This window comes from Nicotiana tabacum, chromosome 6, assembly GCF_000715075.1.
Source record: "Nicotiana tabacum cultivar K326 chromosome 6, ASM71507v2, whole genome shotgun sequence".
In the NCBI taxonomy this organism is placed as follows: Eukaryota; Viridiplantae; Streptophyta; class Magnoliopsida; order Solanales; family Solanaceae; genus Nicotiana; species Nicotiana tabacum.
This window is the reverse complement of record NC_134085.1, coordinates 133,466,300-133,484,990: the sequence shown is the minus strand read 5'-3', so window position 1 is coordinate 133,484,990 and position 18,691 is coordinate 133,466,300. Positions and strand designations below refer to the sequence as shown.

At 37.3% G+C, this 18,691-nt stretch overlaps 1 protein-coding gene across 1 annotated transcript; it reads left to right on the top strand.

The window, feature by feature from the left end:
- Positions 1-8,449: 8,449 nt before the first annotated feature.
- LOC107798948 (pectin acetylesterase 9) lies at positions 8,450-17,678 on the top strand. Its single transcript, XM_016621978.2, has 12 exons — positions 8,450-9,157; positions 9,338-9,420; positions 12,163-12,292; positions 13,511-13,590; positions 14,771-14,890; positions 15,356-15,480; positions 15,563-15,623; positions 15,700-15,756; positions 15,846-15,923; positions 16,018-16,123; positions 16,736-16,884; positions 17,288-17,678. The coding sequence occupies exons 1-12, from the start codon at positions 9,022-9,024 to the stop codon at positions 17,387-17,389; spliced, it is 1,227 nt and encodes a 408-aa protein (XP_016477464.2). The 5' UTR covers positions 8,450-9,021; the 3' UTR covers positions 17,390-17,678.
- The last annotated feature ends 1,013 nt before the right edge of the window (positions 17,679-18,691 follow it).

Genomic DNA, 18,691 nt, shown 5'->3' with positions numbered 1-18,691 from the left:
TGATAGTTTGGTGCCACTGGGCCTCAAAATATCGTACAATTAAGTTAATAATTGTATCAACACACATAATTAGTAATTTGTACAATTAAGTTATTAAAAAATATGAATTTAAATTATAAAAAAACACATAATTATTAATGATAGTTTGGTGCCACTGGGCCTCAAAATATCGAGCCCGGAACCCATATGTGTGTGTATATATATAATTTGTACAATTAAGTTATTAAAAAATATGAATTTAAATTATAAAAAAATACATAATTATTAATGATAGTTTGGTGCCACTGGGCCTCAAAATATCGAGCCCGGAACCCATAGGTATATATATATATATATATATATATATATATATATATATATATATATATATAATTTGTACAATTAAGTTATTAAAAAATATGAATTTACAGTTGACGACATGGACGCGACTATACATCCCGGCCCTCGGACGTTGGATCTATTAGCCCTACAACCCCAGCATAGATCCGAGTATATATGGGATGGACAGTTGCTTACGCAGACTTTCTGGGCCAAGAGAGTGGATCTATTGTGGGAGTTTTTGAGTCCTTCCCGCGTTCTACGTCCCCGCGTGGTCCATTACCTGGAGGAGATGGGATTATATAGGATTATTAGGAGTGGCCGGATACAGCTCGACTATGCTTTGATCACGGCCTTGATTGAGCGGTGGCAACCGGAGACGCACACTTTCTATTTGCCCATCAGCGAGGCCACCATCACACTCCAGGACGCTGAGATTTTATATGGCATGTCCGCTAATGGCTTGCCAGTTTTACTGCCTGCGACCATGAGATATTATTTGCGGCAGACATATTGGGATATGATGCACATGCTCATGGGTTTCATGCAGGAAGACGAGAAGGTAGCGAGGAGGTAGCGTCTGGGTCCAGTCATATACAGTTGGTCCCCATTAGAGACCACCTACTATCACCGACGAGTCAGCGGAGGTGGATGTACAGCGATATATGAGGCTGTTGTTGCTCCTTCTATTTGGGGGGGGGTCTTGTTCCCGAACACTTCGGGGAACCTAGTGAGCCTCCGTTTTCTGCATCATATTGCCTGGTTCGAGGATACAACCATATACAACTGGAGTGGTGCTGTCATCTCATATCTATACAGGCAGATGTGCTAGGCTTGCATCGACACAGAGAGAGACGTTGGTGGCTTTCTGCCGCTTCTATAGGTGACAACATATTCAAATAATATGTCCATTAGTTACAATTCTACCTAGTTATAGTTAATCTTATACTTTACGTCAACTTTGTATGTTAGGTTTGGGTGTGGGAGCGATTTCTGCAGTTTCAGCCACCTCTACCACAACTACCGGCTAATGTAGAAATTCCGCAACTCCCTCTAGCCTGTAGGTGGGTTATGCGTCGTACTCTTGCACGAGAGTATGATGCCCATCATAATCTCCCCCTCTGCAGGGATGTGTTGGATCTGCTGGAGGACGCACACGTGAATATCTAACTAAACTTACCTGTTATAGATTAACTTAGTGTTGCACATACTAACGGTTTGTGTTCTTTGATAGTTCATCTGGACGTCGTACAACGATGAGGTGATAGGTACCCTGCCAGTGTATTGCACATTCGGCCGACATATTTGGAGGGCTTCTGTCCTGCTCATATGCCTCGATATTGTCGAGCATCATGCCTCCGAGCGGGTATTTCGTCAGTTTGGCCTGCCGCAGCCTATACCGACTCCGCCTGCATGGCATGCTTTACATTATGAGAGGGATGATCGGTCCAGGGCGGACGACACATTTATGGCATGGCTTAACGAGCAGTTGGGTACTTGGGACAGGCGAGGGGACTTGACCCTACCTCCGCAGCACTTTTCTATTCAACGTTATATGACATGGTACCGCACTGTTTCCCGACTTTTTATCGGGAACCCAGTTCATCAGGCACACGGTTGGTACGTCCCATACGCTGGGAGACACGAGGCCGTGGTATGTTTTCTGTTATTATTAATTATATACCTGTAATTTAGTGCCAAATATGTAGTTTATATTTTGTACTTTGTGCAGGCGATTGGATTGCATACCGTCTATCATATGGGGCAGATGTAGAGTCATGTCCACGATCCTGTGGCTATGTAAGAGTATAGTCGTCGATTCATGGATGGGCTGTCCAGACACTACAGCGAGCCCGATCGGATCAACGTTTGGCACACGAGGCTGATTATATGGACCTAGCGCAGTACCATTGAGGTCGTGGTATCCCACGAGCTGGTGGTGCCCGACGAGATGGTGGTGCCGGACGACATGGTTGTGGGCAGAGAGGAGGTGGTCCCCAGAAAGGGGGCGTTGAGGCTCCTGCTGATGATGTTGCTGCTGATATGGCAGGTGGCATGCATGAGACGGACATGCCGTCTTACAACCTTGGAATTTATCGCACTCCAGTGCCATCGTAGGTGACCCCATCGGGTCAATTATTGATCATGGGCTCGGATATTCAAGGAGTGGATTGGGGTAGATACTTCCCAGGCCCGTCTACCACTATTGAGGATTGACCGGCCCGAGATTTTTATAGTGAGCACCGACTGAGTTATGGCTCCACATCACATGCGCAAGTATGAGTTTATTAGTATTGAATTTGAATTTGTTTTAACTGTAACTTATTTATTTTCTTTAACTTTATTAATTTCCTTTTTAAGGCTTCATGCGATGCAGCGACAGATACTACATTCAGGATCTAGACACATTGATGGTAAGACAATATAAATTGTTATGTAGTTTTTTGTACTAAGTTTCATATTATTATGTAGCCTTATACTGGAGCTGACAACACCACCGATACATGGCATCCTGCGCCGCATTCGGCTATAAGGAGACGACTTGATGATGATGATCCTGATAGCGTACTCGGGCGGGAGGGTATGCGCCTCAGGCCAGCGGCTGCATTGAGACACACCGGATGCGGGACACATTGACATGGTGTAAACAATATTTTTGTATACATTAACAACAATATTTAATCGAATATGCACATTACTCTTGATAGTTTTATAAAATAAAATTTGGAACAACACAAGCACTTAAACTTAACTTTCACTTCAATTAAAATAAAATTTAGTACAACACAAGCACTTAAACTTAACTTCCACTTCAATTAAAATAAAATCTAGTATAACAAACAAGGAAAACATTACTACAACACAAACACAAACATAGCATGCCAACATAATAAAAATACATGAAATATGTAAAATACACTAAACACATACATGCCAATGTTTAGCCCCGGTTGCCATTTATTCTCCGCTCCAACCACTTATATCGTTCTTCCAGTTGTTCTTTTTCTTCTTCTACCTCTTTCAGTTTAGCCTTCACCTCCGCAAGTTCCAGTTTATATTTTTTTTACGTTTCTTTTGTGCTTCACAATACCATTGTGTTTTCCATTTTTCTTCTCCCACCTCCTTCAGTTTCGCCCTCAAGTATGCAATAATTCTATTGCTTTCTTTTTCATGTTCCCGTTGTCTTAAACACATATTATGAAGAAACTGCAGTTGTTCTCTGTAACATTCCTGATAACATGGTTCATCAACCCATTCCTCAAAATCACAAATAGGTTCGCCGGGAACCTTGTTAAACTGGTTCATACAGTGCCAGTAGCAGCGTCCAACTTCACCACTGTCCTAACAATTTTGCATCAAGCATGCTTTCCCACAGTTGCACTTTGGTGGATGATCAGGTTGAGCCTTTTGTGAAATATTTGTTTTTAGTAAAAAAAAAACCTTACTTTTAATGAATTATTTGCTTTTAGTAAATTTTGAGCACACAAAATAACTACAATGAGCCCGTTATTTATAGGCGAGACAACACACACATAACATACTATCTAATGGCGTTATATTTTGCGTGTTAAATATCATGATGTTGACAAGACAACTTTATGTCAGCTGGTCAGCTTTTTCAGTTCGACAAGACAACACGCACATAACGTACTATCTAATAATGCTATATTTTGCGTGTTAAATATCATGATGTTGACAAGACAAATTTATGTCAGCTGGTCAGCTTTTTCAGTTCGACAAGACAACACACACGCATAATAAATATATAGATAATTTTATTAAATTATTATTTAAATATGTAAAATGGGAAAGTACAAATCATAGTTAACAAGCATAATTTTATTTCATAAATCTTGCAACATAGACATAACAACTAATTATTACAACATCAACTCATGGGTAGTTAGGTACACTAGAAGAACACCCACCCCGAGCTTGATTATTGTTGCCACCCAAAGGACATTTTCTATGGTCGTGTCCTATTTGCGAGCATATACCACATTTGCGCGCATAAACTGTGTCACTAACATCCATTTGGTTCTGTATACGCGTTCTCTTCTGCACCTGTCTTTTACGCAAATAGGACTTGTTACACACCATTTTAAATGGTTCCGAAGGCCAATAATGCTCAGCACCCACTGGATGCAACTGACCACTATATGTGTTTAGGTACTTGGAAACACTATATTGTTGATCAACATAGTTGGTCTCCGCATAACCAACACGTTGAAAACACTTGATGGCATGTGAGCAAGGCATGTGGTAGATGGACCATTTCTCACAGGAGCATAACCTTGCAGATTCATTTACAGTATGTACATTATTACCCTGATTATTATGGATAGTGGTGTGAACTTCAAAAACACCTCTTTCGTTATCATACTGCAAAAATAAATGTCAATGCGCTCGCCGTCTGTATTTCTCAAATCTCTTCATAGGAACTGGCATAAATTCAACACCCCTCTCCATCAATTCCGTTGCAGTTGCAGACCGTTCAACAAACCTCTCCGCCATCTGCTTGAACAACATCCGCACCATGGCTGTGATAGGCAATCCTCTTGCCGACTTCAATAACCCGTTGAAGGACTCTAACACGTTTATAGTAAGAATTCCCCATCATCTGCCACTATCCGCATGCAACGTCCACTTTTCAGGGTCATGTCGCATTAACCAACGATAGGCTGCCTCGTCTTCTTGCCTGATAGAATCTATATGCCTCTGGAATTTATGCTGGTGGTGGTCAATTACTGCCATCCACATCAAATCATGTAGATCCTTGTTGGGATGTGCCTTCCGTAAATTGGCCTTCAAATGCCTCACACAGTAACAGTGTTATGCATAAGGTTCTTGCCATGTAGGCAAGTTCTCCACAGAACTTAATATACCACCGTGCCGATCATATATTAAACAAATACCTGAAAGCTGTTTGACAACGTGCCCTTTAAGGTGGTTCAAAAATAGCAATCACGTCTCTCTGCTTTCATTGGCACAAACAGCAAAAGCTAGAGGAAATATCTGTCCATTAGCATCCACTGCCACGGCTATCAATAGCTTTTTTCATTGACATGAGTTCCGTCTATGGATATTACAGGCCGACAATGCGAAAAACCATCAATTGCTGGCTTAAACGCCCAGAACACGTAATTGAATATGTATTCTGGTGTTCCTGGACTTTGCTCAAGCTTCCATTCAACAACTGTCCCGGGGTTAAAGTGCTGCAGTGCCGCCATGTACTTTGACAGAGATGCAAATGACTTATCCCAATTATCGTAGACAATTTCAAATGCTCGTTTGCGCCCGAGAAATGCCTTTCTTTTCGTAATGGTATGGCCATATTCCTGGTGGACTGATGTAATGCACTCTTTGATTGTATACCTTATGGACGCTTCGAGGTGCGGAAGAAGTACAAGAGAAATCAAGTCAATATCCAAGTTGAAGTGATTCCCGTTGAATGTGTCCATTTCGCATGTGTGGGTGGGAATGTATTTACCCACTTTCCACATACCTGTCTTCTTCTTGGTCGCACGCAACATCCAATTACATGGCCAAAACCACCTGCGGCAAACAGCCTTGTATACCATCGGACTTGACTCTCGTACCTGCATCTCATAACACTCTTTTATGTTGTGCATTTTACAAGCCCTGCTTAAGCGGGCTTTATCAGGAAAAAAGCATCCCCTTTGCAAGCACCGTTGGTCTAGACTCATCCCACATTGTTGTCCGGATTTCATCAAAATCCCTTGTGAGAGCTTCCACATCCGGAATGGTTGGCAAGTTATCAATGTAAGGAATCTCCCTTGAATGAAATGATACTTCGGACTCGTACACTCTTCGTCTAGGGGGTCTCTCTTTAAATCGGGTCATTCCTCCTCATCCTGCTCATCACCATCCTCACCAGGAAAGGGTGTCTCGTCTCCGAATTCATCGGCATTGTTATTGTAATCACTGTTCTATTCCTCACTTTGTGCATCTGCTAGATTCCGATGTAATATATCATTTTCGGTCAATTGAGTGAGTACGGGTGGTTCAACTTGCTCGTTTTCAGTGCACAACCAACAAAAATATAAGCTACTGAATTAATAAATGCTTTCCATATGGCTATATCATTTCACTTACAAGTCGTAATATGATGAAATCCATGATGGGCGTTTTCAATTGGTGATGACTACCGGATGAGCCACTTGTAAAATTCATATTCGGTCGGTACTCCCTATTAAATATATGAGCGTTAATACAAATTCAATATGCCAAAAATATACATAATTAACACAAATGAAAATTAAAGTTTACCACTCGTCTTGTGAATTATGGAAAGCAGGGTATAAATTATTTTCTCGCTGCTCATTCGCCGGCGGTGATAAGTTTAAATTAAGGAAAACTCTTTCATCCGGAACGTATGCGGCAAAAACTGCTCCAAAATAACCACCCGATGACTGGGGGTTATCTCTACTACGCACAACCTCGTTTTTTGGAACGTCTTCGACCTTCACGTATATCTCCAACATTGTGATTACAAGAAATTCCCGGCATTCATCCGGAGTCCTCAGAAAATCACTCAAAGTTTCATCATTGTCGATGTTAAACTTCGAGTAAAAAGCAACCCCCTGCGGAGTGACGGAATACGAATATCTTCCGGTTACTTTAAGTATCACTGAACGTTTCCTCACACTCATTTTTTTGCATAACAACGATATCAATTTATCATACTCCATTGTAAGTGGCAATTTAACATGACACTGAGCAGGTAAACTGTAGCCCACAGAGTTATTCTCCATCACAACCTCACCCCCCCCCAATATAATGAAACTCTTATTCTACGCTCTTCGTACATAATGAAAAAATACTGGAGAATTTAATAACAATAAACGTTTCAACAAGAGTTAAATTTTTTTTGAATGAATTTCTATACAATCCTAACCTCTTTATACAGGGAATGACTAGCCGGGAATTTTTTTTATATATATATATAGCGCCCAAAAAGTTGGCACTATACGCTTTTGAATCATTGAAGCCAAGAATTATTGGTGGGGCCAGGGAAAGGAGTATAGCGCCAAAATACCAGGCACTATATATAAAAATTTATGTATAGCGCCAGGTATTTTGGCGTTATACCTGGGCGTGTCAGCTTTTTCAGTATAGTGCCACAATACTTGGCGCTATACATTGACGACACAGTTAACATTAATGTATAACGCCAAGTATTGTGGTACTATATATATAAATGTCACCTTTTTTTATCACCTATTTATGTATTTTGAGTCCAAAAGAACCACAATTGGGTTCTGGACTCTTTTTTCAGTATGCCTGAGATGATTCCCTTATCATTTCAATCATATCTTCTAATTATGTGAATTCGGGTTAGTCGGAGGTCAAGATACCGAATATGAGACAATCACAAACCAAAAAAAGTTTAAGCTCTTTTTCTATCTTATGTAACTCTCTTTTTATATATACATTTCTAGATACATCACAAAAAATTTGATTAAAATTTTGTATTAAATTTACGTAAAATCGTCAAAATGGTGAACAAGTCTTGAACGTAGTATAGAAATTTTTTACGAAAGTAACATTGGGTTTCTTATTTTGGTGGTATTTGATTTTACAAAATTGCACTCTACTAACTGCAACTCCACTATGTATGGATGCAACACCGCATATATCGCTTGGTCTGCAAGGTTTGATAATTAGAAGTTGTGCCTTCTTCCACTTCCTTCTCTATTACTCATAGACTAGGAAAAAAATTAGAAAAAAAGAAAAGAAAAGGAGAGAACGGGATTTTATACAAATAGCCGATTATATTCATTGTTTATTTTTTCGTCATATACATAGATTATATATAATTATACACATATAATACATAAATTATATATATATATATATATATATATATATATATATTATACATTTAATAACTATTTTTAGTTTAAGTAATTGAGTGAGCGACTATCTGGGTTAATTCTCCAAGAACGATTTAGTACTAAAATGCTCAATGATATAGCTTGCTCCTTACTTAACCATAACGAAAAATTGGTCCCACTCCCATCCCCACTCCTCCTCTCATCTCATCCATCACCTGTCAATTGCCATTGCGGCTGACTCACAAAATTTGTTAACCCACGCCATCCCCATTGCCCATTGGGCTTCTTCTTAAAGTCATTTCTTTAATCCGTCACACACACAATTAAAACCATAACAAAGGCATTCCCATTTCTTTCCCTCCCTCGGGAGTCCCCTTCATATACTACAACTCTTGTAGTACTTGTTAAACTTACGGCTCTCCCAAATTTGGGGCTCTGTTTCGACTCTCTTTCTTCCTTTTTCAAGCCATTTTCATCCTTTTCTTCAGCGTTTCTGCAAATTTGAAGGCACATAACTTGTGCTTTTTCTTTCTTTTGTTTCCTTTTTAAGCATAGAGGTTTTGATTGAGTTTTATTTCCTTATTCGTGGTGTAAATTAAATGCTTTCCTTTCTTCAGTCAACAGCGAAAATCTAATTCCTTCATCCATTTTAAGAAAATAATTCATTCTTCTTTTAATTACTCCTATATCCAACAAGTTTCTTGGTGGATTACTTTCACATCTCTATTCATCTTCTAGAATATTCGTCTCTTCACGCATTGATTCTGTGAACTACAGATTCACTATATATAAATATTGCTGCATTCCCCATTTTTGTTTTTTCAGTGAGGTAGCGCAGTGAAAAATGAATGTGAATTCAGTTATCCTGTTGAAATTGGTTCTGCTAATTTGCTGGCCATGGCTGGTTTACTCAAAAGGTGAACAGAGTCGGCTTCTGGTCAACATGACTCTTGTCCATAACGCTTCTACTCTAGGAGCATGTAATATCCATATGCCCTATCTTTATTGAGAGCTTTAATTTCCTTTTTACCAATCATTAATAATTCCTCTTAAATTTCACTACCAAACGCAAAAATTTCCAGTAAAGCAGTAGTTTATAACTAGTTTTGTACAGGTAATTAATGGCATGGTTAATTAAACATTGAATTTTGATTTTGCAGATTGTTTGGATGGAAGTTTGCCTGCGTATCACCTGCACCGAGGATTTGGAGCAGGAACAAGCAATTGGCTTTTGCAATTTGAGGTAAGTGACTGATTCCTTTATGGTGTTTCCTGTAGGGGTGGTAAAGGGAAAAAAAGATTCTGTCATTGCGTACAGTTAGTTACAGAGACTTCTTTTCTATATTTTCTCTACTTCTTGTTGAACGTGCCTGCAGCCTTTCTTTAGTGAGTGAGTAATTACTTCTCTCCACTTTTCCTTTTGGTTACAAAACACTAAAACAGAGGGTCTTTAGAACACGTTTTGACGTTGGTTTAGGAAGTTAGAAAACAAGCTTAATGCTGTTTTTAGGTCTTGTCTCATTTTTTGGGAATTTGAAATCCACTTTTTCCCGTTTATGCGGCTAAAGAAGAACTTTATTTTTCTTTCAGTTATTATTATTCCAAGTAAGTTTCGTACGGTTATATTAAGGAATTCACCTTTTAACATTAATTAACAACGAAATCGATTATATTAATCTTAATTTGTTCAGTAAAAATATAACAAATTATTTCTTTACTCCGAGAGCAACTTTGAAAAGAAAAAGTTAATTCCTTATTGATATCTAAAAAATCAAATATTGTGGATCACAAAAAAATCATTTAAAGTAAGCCCGAGAGAGTAGCAAATAAAGACTTATAGCTGATATTTCTCTAATTTTTAATCATATGTAAATGTTTACAATGCTCTGGGAATTTATAATATTTTTGAAAATTTAACCTAAAATAAATGCAGGAATTTCTTTCAAAGTTCACTACAAAGTCACACATCGTTATTTTCGAGAAACAAAAAATAGGACCAATTTCAAAAACTAAATCCAAACGGGAAATGTTTCCTTAAATTCGCTTTAAATTGAACATCTAATGTTTGATTTCACATAGAGTATTTACATGTTAACATAAACAAAAAGGAAATATTTCTCTCCTGCTTGTAAATTTTTCTAGCTTAAATAACTTTAGTGCATTTGGATGTTCTGCGATCTGTTTCAAAGGTTATACCTAAGGGTAAAAAGGTAAAATTCTCTCAATCACACTGTTTTGCCCGATTAGATTGTATTGGTTTTATCAAACATAATTATCAAAATTGAAAATGTTACTCTAGTTGGTTGTCTATTAATTGGTGAACATATCGCGTGATGCTCAAAACGATAAGTTAAAAAGAACATTTGGCCTGCACAAAGAGGACAAACATGGCAAAGAGAAACCTTCTGTGATTATGGACATGATGGTTCCAATAGGCAAAAGTAATGGGAAGGAGTGACCGAATTATTTATGCATAAAGATTTAAGATGCACTAATGTAACATGCCTCTTCCTAGTTTTTTTCTACATGCATTAAGATGTCATACAGTTTTTGTTATGTGCAAAATGTAAAAAATTAATTGTCTTAGTTATCTGATCATCTGGATTTAAGAAAAGGAAAAAAGGATGTAGAGGAGAAGGGGTGAATCTAATTCTTACTTTTAGAATGATTTTTAGGGATAAAAAAAGGGAATAAGGAATAATAATAAAATTAAGGATAAGGTCGTGAACCAAGTTTTCTTTTCCCATCTTCTTTCCATATCTAAATGAAACTTTGATAATGTCGAATAAGATCTTAAGTTTATTTAACAGAATAATTCTTTATAAAAAGTATTACTGTTAAATGAGATCAAATTTCTTTTTTCATTAAAAATTCAAAAATATAAAGTTACCCCTCGTATTCTCACCTTTTTCTTTTCTCCTTTTAAATACGATTTTCATCTCGTTTTCTTCTTTTCATCCAATCCAAAACATGTCAAAAGTGTAGGCACGGATTCTAGTAGTATTCTAGTGTGAAACTTCTGCGAGCTTATGACTTACTAATACTTATCAACCTATAAAGGCAAAAAAGGATTGGTGGCGGAACAGAAATATGTTTGTCCATTTATCTAAAAATGGACCCCTACTCTCTCATTCAATTTGTCCATTTCCATTTCTCAATAATTAGGTCTTCACTATTTGTTAGTGATAACAGATTAGAAGCTTATCCTGTCAATTAGTTTTCAAAGAGCGGCTTGAATACGTTCTTCCAGTTGGGCATATGGCCATTCTTTTTAATTTTACGACATGACAACTTGCATATATAGGGACCACAAAAGAGAGTCAAAGTTGTCATTTTACAGAGTATTATAACTAGGACTAGATGTTGAAAAACACACTTCTGTAACGGTTGCCAGTATCCTCTCTCCTTTTCCCTACTATTACTTTTCAGAATTCGAAAAACACAAAAAACTTTAGGTGGTACATGAGTTGGTACGAGGGGAGGATCCAGTGTGTTAGATACGGGTTCTCGTGAATCCAGTAACTTTTATCTAGATCCGGTATTTGTATTGAAAATTTCATTAAATATATAAGAATATTTAGCTTAGAATCCAGTCCGTTAATCCAGTTATTATTTTATATTAGCTTCAGATTTGTGTAGGAACCCATAAACTTAAAATTCTGGATCCGCTTCTGGTTGGTATAGGTAGCACGTATATTCCGTAAAATAGTCATGAGGTACATGGAAGCTTATTCAGACAACATTATTATATTTATGTGAAAAAACACTTAGCTAGAGTGACTAGAAAGTTATTGAAATTAGAACTTGTGATACTAATAATTGAAATTTTGTGTTTTTGGCTACTTTGCGGTGTAGGGGAAAAAGTTGCATTACAATACATAACATTACGCTAACAGACGAAAAATAAATGTGTATGCAAGTATGTCCAAAAAGTATATACTGAGAAATGTCTGACATTTTAATTTCATATTGATTGCAATAACAGGGTGGTGGATGGTGCAATGATATCAAATCATGCTTGGATAGATCCAAAACTCGGCGGGGATCAACTCGTTACATGAATAAGTGGGAGGTCTTCTCCGGCATTCTCAGCAACAATGCGTCATTAAATCCTGGTAATTCACAAACTTATCATTATATCAAGGACCAAAGAAAGAAAATTAACCGGAAGCATGTGAAATGACAATCTGGTAAGTAGGAGTACAAAATGCTGTCTATTCTTGTGTGACAAGGTCCATGTTCCTCACGTGATTAATAAGCATACAGCTATTTTGGATTGTCTATCCTCCCAATCTAAAACACTGCAGTTCGATCTCTGCTCCGATGACTTCCTATTAATTAGATTTTTCTTTTTTTGCTTAATCCTCTAGTCAGCTAGATTTGTTTTGAAGTCCAAGTGAAGGACTGTGCCTGCCCTATATTTCATTATTTATTAGTTTCTTAGATATTGCGAGAAACAAATGTCAATTTTGTATGCCCCGTTTTAGGTCCAGCATCTAAAACATTTACCCTGTCAGTTATTATGGACAAAGAAAACATAAATTAATCATAGTCTTATTAAATTGTAAGTAGGCTAAATGGGTGCACCGACAGCCAGTTGGAACTTGGAGGACAGCAAAACAAAGCAAATAGACCACTTTTTCTAACATGTTACATGATTTATGCATTTTGTGACCCCTGCCCTGCATTTCCCATCGTACATTTGTACTCTCCAGTAAAGCCTACCTAAAGGACTCCTCTTGAAATAGTTACATGCACCCGATATTTATACTAATAAAGTAATTTAAGTATTTAACCCTAACAGTTAAAAGTTAAAACTGAGAACATATTGAGAATCCACTTTACTTTTTCTGGCTTTCTAACTTGGTGCTGTTACTGAGGCGTGAGCTAAGGGGGTTTTGAACAAGTCAATAATACTAAGGAGCTTTTACAAATATTGAGTGTGGAACCTCAATCTACACTGGTAAAAAAAAAGGTGCCTCTTCATTTAATATATTTTCCCTAATTTTCCTTTCTTTATTGAAACTTGAGAGTTTCTCACTTCTTCAATAGCAGCATGATTTAGAGACTAAAGCCTAATTGGAAAGTAACTACACGGAGTCAAACTTTGTTTCAAATGTAATTGAATGAATCGGATTGGACTATTTCTTTACAGTTATCAATACTTATCATCCTTTTGCATATTGAGGATAATCTTTTTCCAGAATTTCCCTTTTCCGGTGCAATGATAAACTAACATTGGTTTAAAAGATTTTTATATATTCTATATGATTTGAAGTTACTGCGTGAGGAATCTGTAACTAACTAATGGAGAAGTCGAAAAACAAATGCAGATTTCTACAACTGGAATCGGGTGAAGCTCAGATATTGTGATGGAGCCTCATTTGCTGGTGATTCTAAGTTCTATAATGGGGTAAAACTCTCTACAACTTGCACACACCTCAGTTTCTTGCAGTAGTTTTTCCTCTTAAATATTCCCACTTTGTGATTTTTTTTTTTTGCCTTTGTAGTACTAGATTCGTGTCCACTACATCCTGTTTAGCACTCCATTGAAATTAGTTTTTCAATCATCATTATTGTTTGGTTATTATACAAGAACTATCACTGCCGTGTCCTAGTAGCTGGCCGCTATTTCCACTAAATCTTTTGTTTGATAGTCACCTATCTAGAGTATTTTAAGTGAGAGTTCGGCTTAATCGGGTGCTTCGTTTTTCCTCGTGCCAAATGAGCAGACTTCTTTGCTTTGTTGCTGTTTTATCTTGTTTTGTCTGCCAAACTATGGGTGTATAGAACCAGTAGAAGTCATGAAACTAAGTATTTTAGTGCTGAGACTTCATTTCTAGTTACTTGAGCTAGGTATGGTTTGGTTCTATGAAATTTTTTAAGTATTCCTAAATCATTGTGGACGAGAAAAAAAATACTACTGTCTTTAAGAAAGGGTAAACTCAACATTGTGGTTAGGAGATATCGTTTAATATGACTAATATTCACGCGTTTAGGAAATGAACTGCAAGTGTAGGATTCACTTCAATTAGTGATGAGAGAGGGCATTACAAGGTCCTGAGTACCTCAGTGTAATGATGCTTCATAACATTTTTGTGGAACATTATGGAAATTCAACAGATAAAGATGGAAAAAAAATCATAATTTGCATAGCAACATTCATTTGCTTTAGAATTAATGTGCACGTGTGATTCACATTAGTTCGGAATCTTAGAGCTTGAAAAGCATGGTCAGACTTGGATCAAGGCCAATATGGAACTTTTTTTTTTTTGACTTCTTTTTATTTGTTATCTCAATCCCTGCTCTTTCTACCAATTATTATGACCTTACTTGTCTTGGATTCTATCATATGACTACCATTTGCGTTACCCTGAATTTTCTTCATTTTCCTTGCTTTCAAGTTAAATAGAATCAAGTATGGAGCTGCTAATAGATTTTCTGGTGGCATACATATTAGATGTGTCAAAGCCAATTACTTTTGCCTTTGGACTAGTTAAAGAATTATGGTCTTGATAAAGGTGTATCTGGTCTGAGTTGTACCCTGTCCTTTCAATTAACTGAGTCCTGTTCTTGCGTGAAATGAAGCACAGACATATTCCCGTAGCAGCGGCGAGCGAAATGGGAGCACATTGCTTTATTTCAGAGGACAAAGAATTTGGCAAGCAATTATTCTTGATCTTCTCCCAAAAGGGCTCGGGCGAGCGAAGAAGGTAATGACTCCTTTGCACTTAAACAGCATGTGATGATGACCGTCAAGGCTTCGAATCACAAATACAGCTCGATAATTATACTTGGGGTAGCAATATGATAAACAGCATTTGGTTCCTTCACAACACACTGCCCCCTCCCCATCCTACCCAATACAGAAATATTAGTCTCTTGTGAGGACATAGAGAGGGTAATTAGATGGTCTTGCCTTTCTGAGTTAAATAGTCATTTTTTGTATCAGTAAACAAATAGACAACTGCCAAATATTATACAAAACTGCTTGGGATCTTTCAGTATGTTTATATTCAAACTCTGTAACTTTAAGTACATAACATGATAATCTTTTTGTTGATTAAATTTTTTTTTTCCCAAAAGACATGTAATACAAATATTTTAACTTCATAGTCTTACTCCCTTACTAAAAGATACTTTCTGCTTAAAACTATACTGATGGCATTTCTTTCTAGGCTTTGCTTTCTGGCTGCTCTGCTGGGGGCTTGGCGACCTTTTTGCATTGTGACAACTTCACCAGTTATCTACCAAAGAATGCTAGTGTGAAATGCTTGAGTGATGCTGGATTCTTTTTAGATGAGTATGTTTCTGCCAACTGAACAGGCAAATGTGATTTCCTCTCCGTCTTACACTTAATGGGATGTTTGCATTTGTTTTCGCAGGAGAGATATAAGTCTGAACCACACTATCAGATCTTTCTATGAAGATCTTATTTCCCTACAGGTATGCTCTTATCATGGCTAGATTCAGGAATGTTTATACTGCGCTATCTTGTTCTGACAAATGTGGTTTTCTGAAGGGGGTAGAACCAAATCTCAATCAAAATTGCACTTCTACTCTCTACTATCCACACCTGGTATGATCTAAGCACTCTCCTCGTATTTAGTTCATGAGCTGGTGATGAAACTGATCAATCTTCTAAGAATTGTTGAGATGTTCATGCAGTGCTTCTTCCCACAGTATGCATTACCATACATCAGAACGCCATTCTTCATCTTAAATTCAGCATATGACGTGTACCAAGTAAGATCATTCTGCAATTTGTTATAAACTAGGCATACTTCAGAGTAATGTTTGTGATGCACGGTGCCAGTTATCTGACCATATGCTTTTGCAGTTCCATCACATATTGGTTCCGCCTTCTTCTGATCCTCAAAGGCACTGGTATCATTGCGAGCTTAACGTTGCGGCATGCAATCCAAGTCAACTAAATATTTTGCAAGGTTGACAAAGATTATTATATGATTATCTTTGAATATGTTGAAGATATAATTAAATAAATAAAAGTGCGCTCTCTAACAACTTAAGCTTATAGATGAGATGGTCACACAATCAAACATGATTTCAGAGCCAGACCATCTCGATTCTTGGTTATCCAATTTGGAGCATTCATGTTATATTGTACACACTCTAGATGTCCAATCCTGAGTGTACGGGATTGTTAAAACTCCCACATCAATTTTGGGCAATCCTCACCTAATAAGCTAACTTTTGAGATTGAATTAGGCCCAAAGTCCATTTCTTAACATGATATCACGCAATTCAACATGTCATTAATGTAGGTCCTTAGGCAGTTAAAAGGTTGGGAGGGGTTGATTTGGCAAAAAGAGTTGAATCTTGTAAGGTCTGATAGAAAGAAATATCAATTGAATTCACGAAGTGTTCAAATATTCGGCAACCAGATTATAGCAATCTTAGGTAACATACTATGCTATGCTACTCTTATCACGGTACATTTGTTAGTTTTATTTTTATATGTACCTTTCTCAGAATTTGTAATTTCTGTTGTTATTGATGGCAGTAACCATGGTTACTTCATTGCTGACTATTTTCAGGGTTCCGGAAAGATATGCTTGAAGCTCTGAGAGTTTTCTATGAATATTCAAGAAGAGGTGGGATGTACATAAACTCTTGCTTCACTCATTGTCAAAGTGAGACACAAGATACCTGGTTTGCAGTTGACTCTCCTCGAATAAACAACAAGGTTGGTCAAATAAATTTTTCACATCTTTGGCTGTGGCACAATACTTACTTGAAATGCAATCTTAACGCTAAAATGGCAAAGAACAATGTTTTAGTGTGTGAAGTAATTCCAGTCCCTTTCAGTTTCTTCTAAAATCTTCTGTGTTTGTTAATTACTACTATGCAAGATTTTTATCACATCATACTGTCATTCACAATCTTGGAATCTAAGATTCTTATTCGTTTTCTGCTAAAATCTACAAAGTAGTAAATGATTCTGTGTTTATAGAAAGAGTGGTGTTGTGAATTGCACATGATATGTACAAGTCAATATACGATCTTGATGCAACTGACAACCTATCAAGCACAAAAGTTAATTTCTTTTCGATTTTGTGTCTACTAATTTTGAAACATTCGTTTTTCAGACAATTGCAGAGGCAGTTGGTGATTGGTACTTTAGCAGAAATGTGAGCAAGGAGATTGATTGTGCATATCCTTGTGACACAACTTGTCACAACATGATTTGATACAGAGATCTCATACATGCTGATTTTTAAAGGGTAATTGGAACCCGGAAACTCAGCTATACACAACCATACAGACAATACTGGTTATATACTGCAGATTGATTCTTTTAGAAGTGGGATGCAGAAAGGAGTAGGTGTTTTTTTTTGTTGTAAGATTTTATAATATATTGCAGAGTAAAAAGCAGTTTTCTTATATTCTGAGAGGAGAGATGTTGGAGATGCTGATTAGTCACATAGAACAAATATGTATATCACTTTTAGCAAAGAATATGATAAGGATTCCATACAATACAACTGAATCTGAACTTTTATGTTCATATATCAGGCCAAAGAAATATATTCACTAATCACTATTGCTCTGTTAATCAACTAAATAATTTCATTGGTCTTTGTCTTCTGGCATTTCGAAGGGGAGCCTTGGCATAACGGGTAAAATTGTTGTCATGGTCACCGGTTCGAGCCGTGGAAACAGCTTCTTGCAGAAATGCAGGGCAAAACTGCGTACAATAAACCCTTGTGGTCCGACCCTTCCCCGGACCCTGTGCATAATGGGAGCTTAGTGCACCGGGCTGCCCTTTTTTGTCATCTGGCATTTGATGCGGTTGTTGTCGGGACTTGTTTGTTTTGCCATTTTTGTCATTTCTTTTGAAAGTGGAATAGATAATCCCACGGTAATACAAATCCTTTGCAGGTCCATAGCCCATGGGACTGATAAAAAGTCTTGCCTATATGGTGTAACATGTCATTTTCTTTCTCCATTCTGGTGTCATGGGAAAAGAAAATATAACTGTAACAGAATAGAAATGAGAATGGCCTAAAACTAACGAACTATATAAGCAAAGCCATTGTGGGAGAAATCAGAAAGCAAACATGTCAAGACTATCCACAGGGAAGCCATTAGAGAGCTCCAAGGTGTTAGTGAAGAAGAAGAATCTAGAGAGAATAAACGGAAGATTCTCATTTCTTGACTTGAGCGTATGTACAGTGACTATGTATTTATACTAATACATTTAACTAACTAATTAACAATTTACACATGTGCTAATTAGCTATTCTAACTACTTCTAGAAGTGTACAAGTTAAATAGCTTGCTGTACAAACACTAGTCTCTACACTCCCCCTCAAGTTGATAATGAAAAAATGTTTTTCATTCCCAACTTGGAAACCAAAAATGCATGTTGGCGATGTCCCAATGCCTTTGTCAAAATATCAGCTGGCTGTTCTTGGGTGGCTATATGTGCTGTCCTTATTAGCCCTTCCTGTATCTTTTCTCTAATGAAATGACAGTCAATGTCAATATGC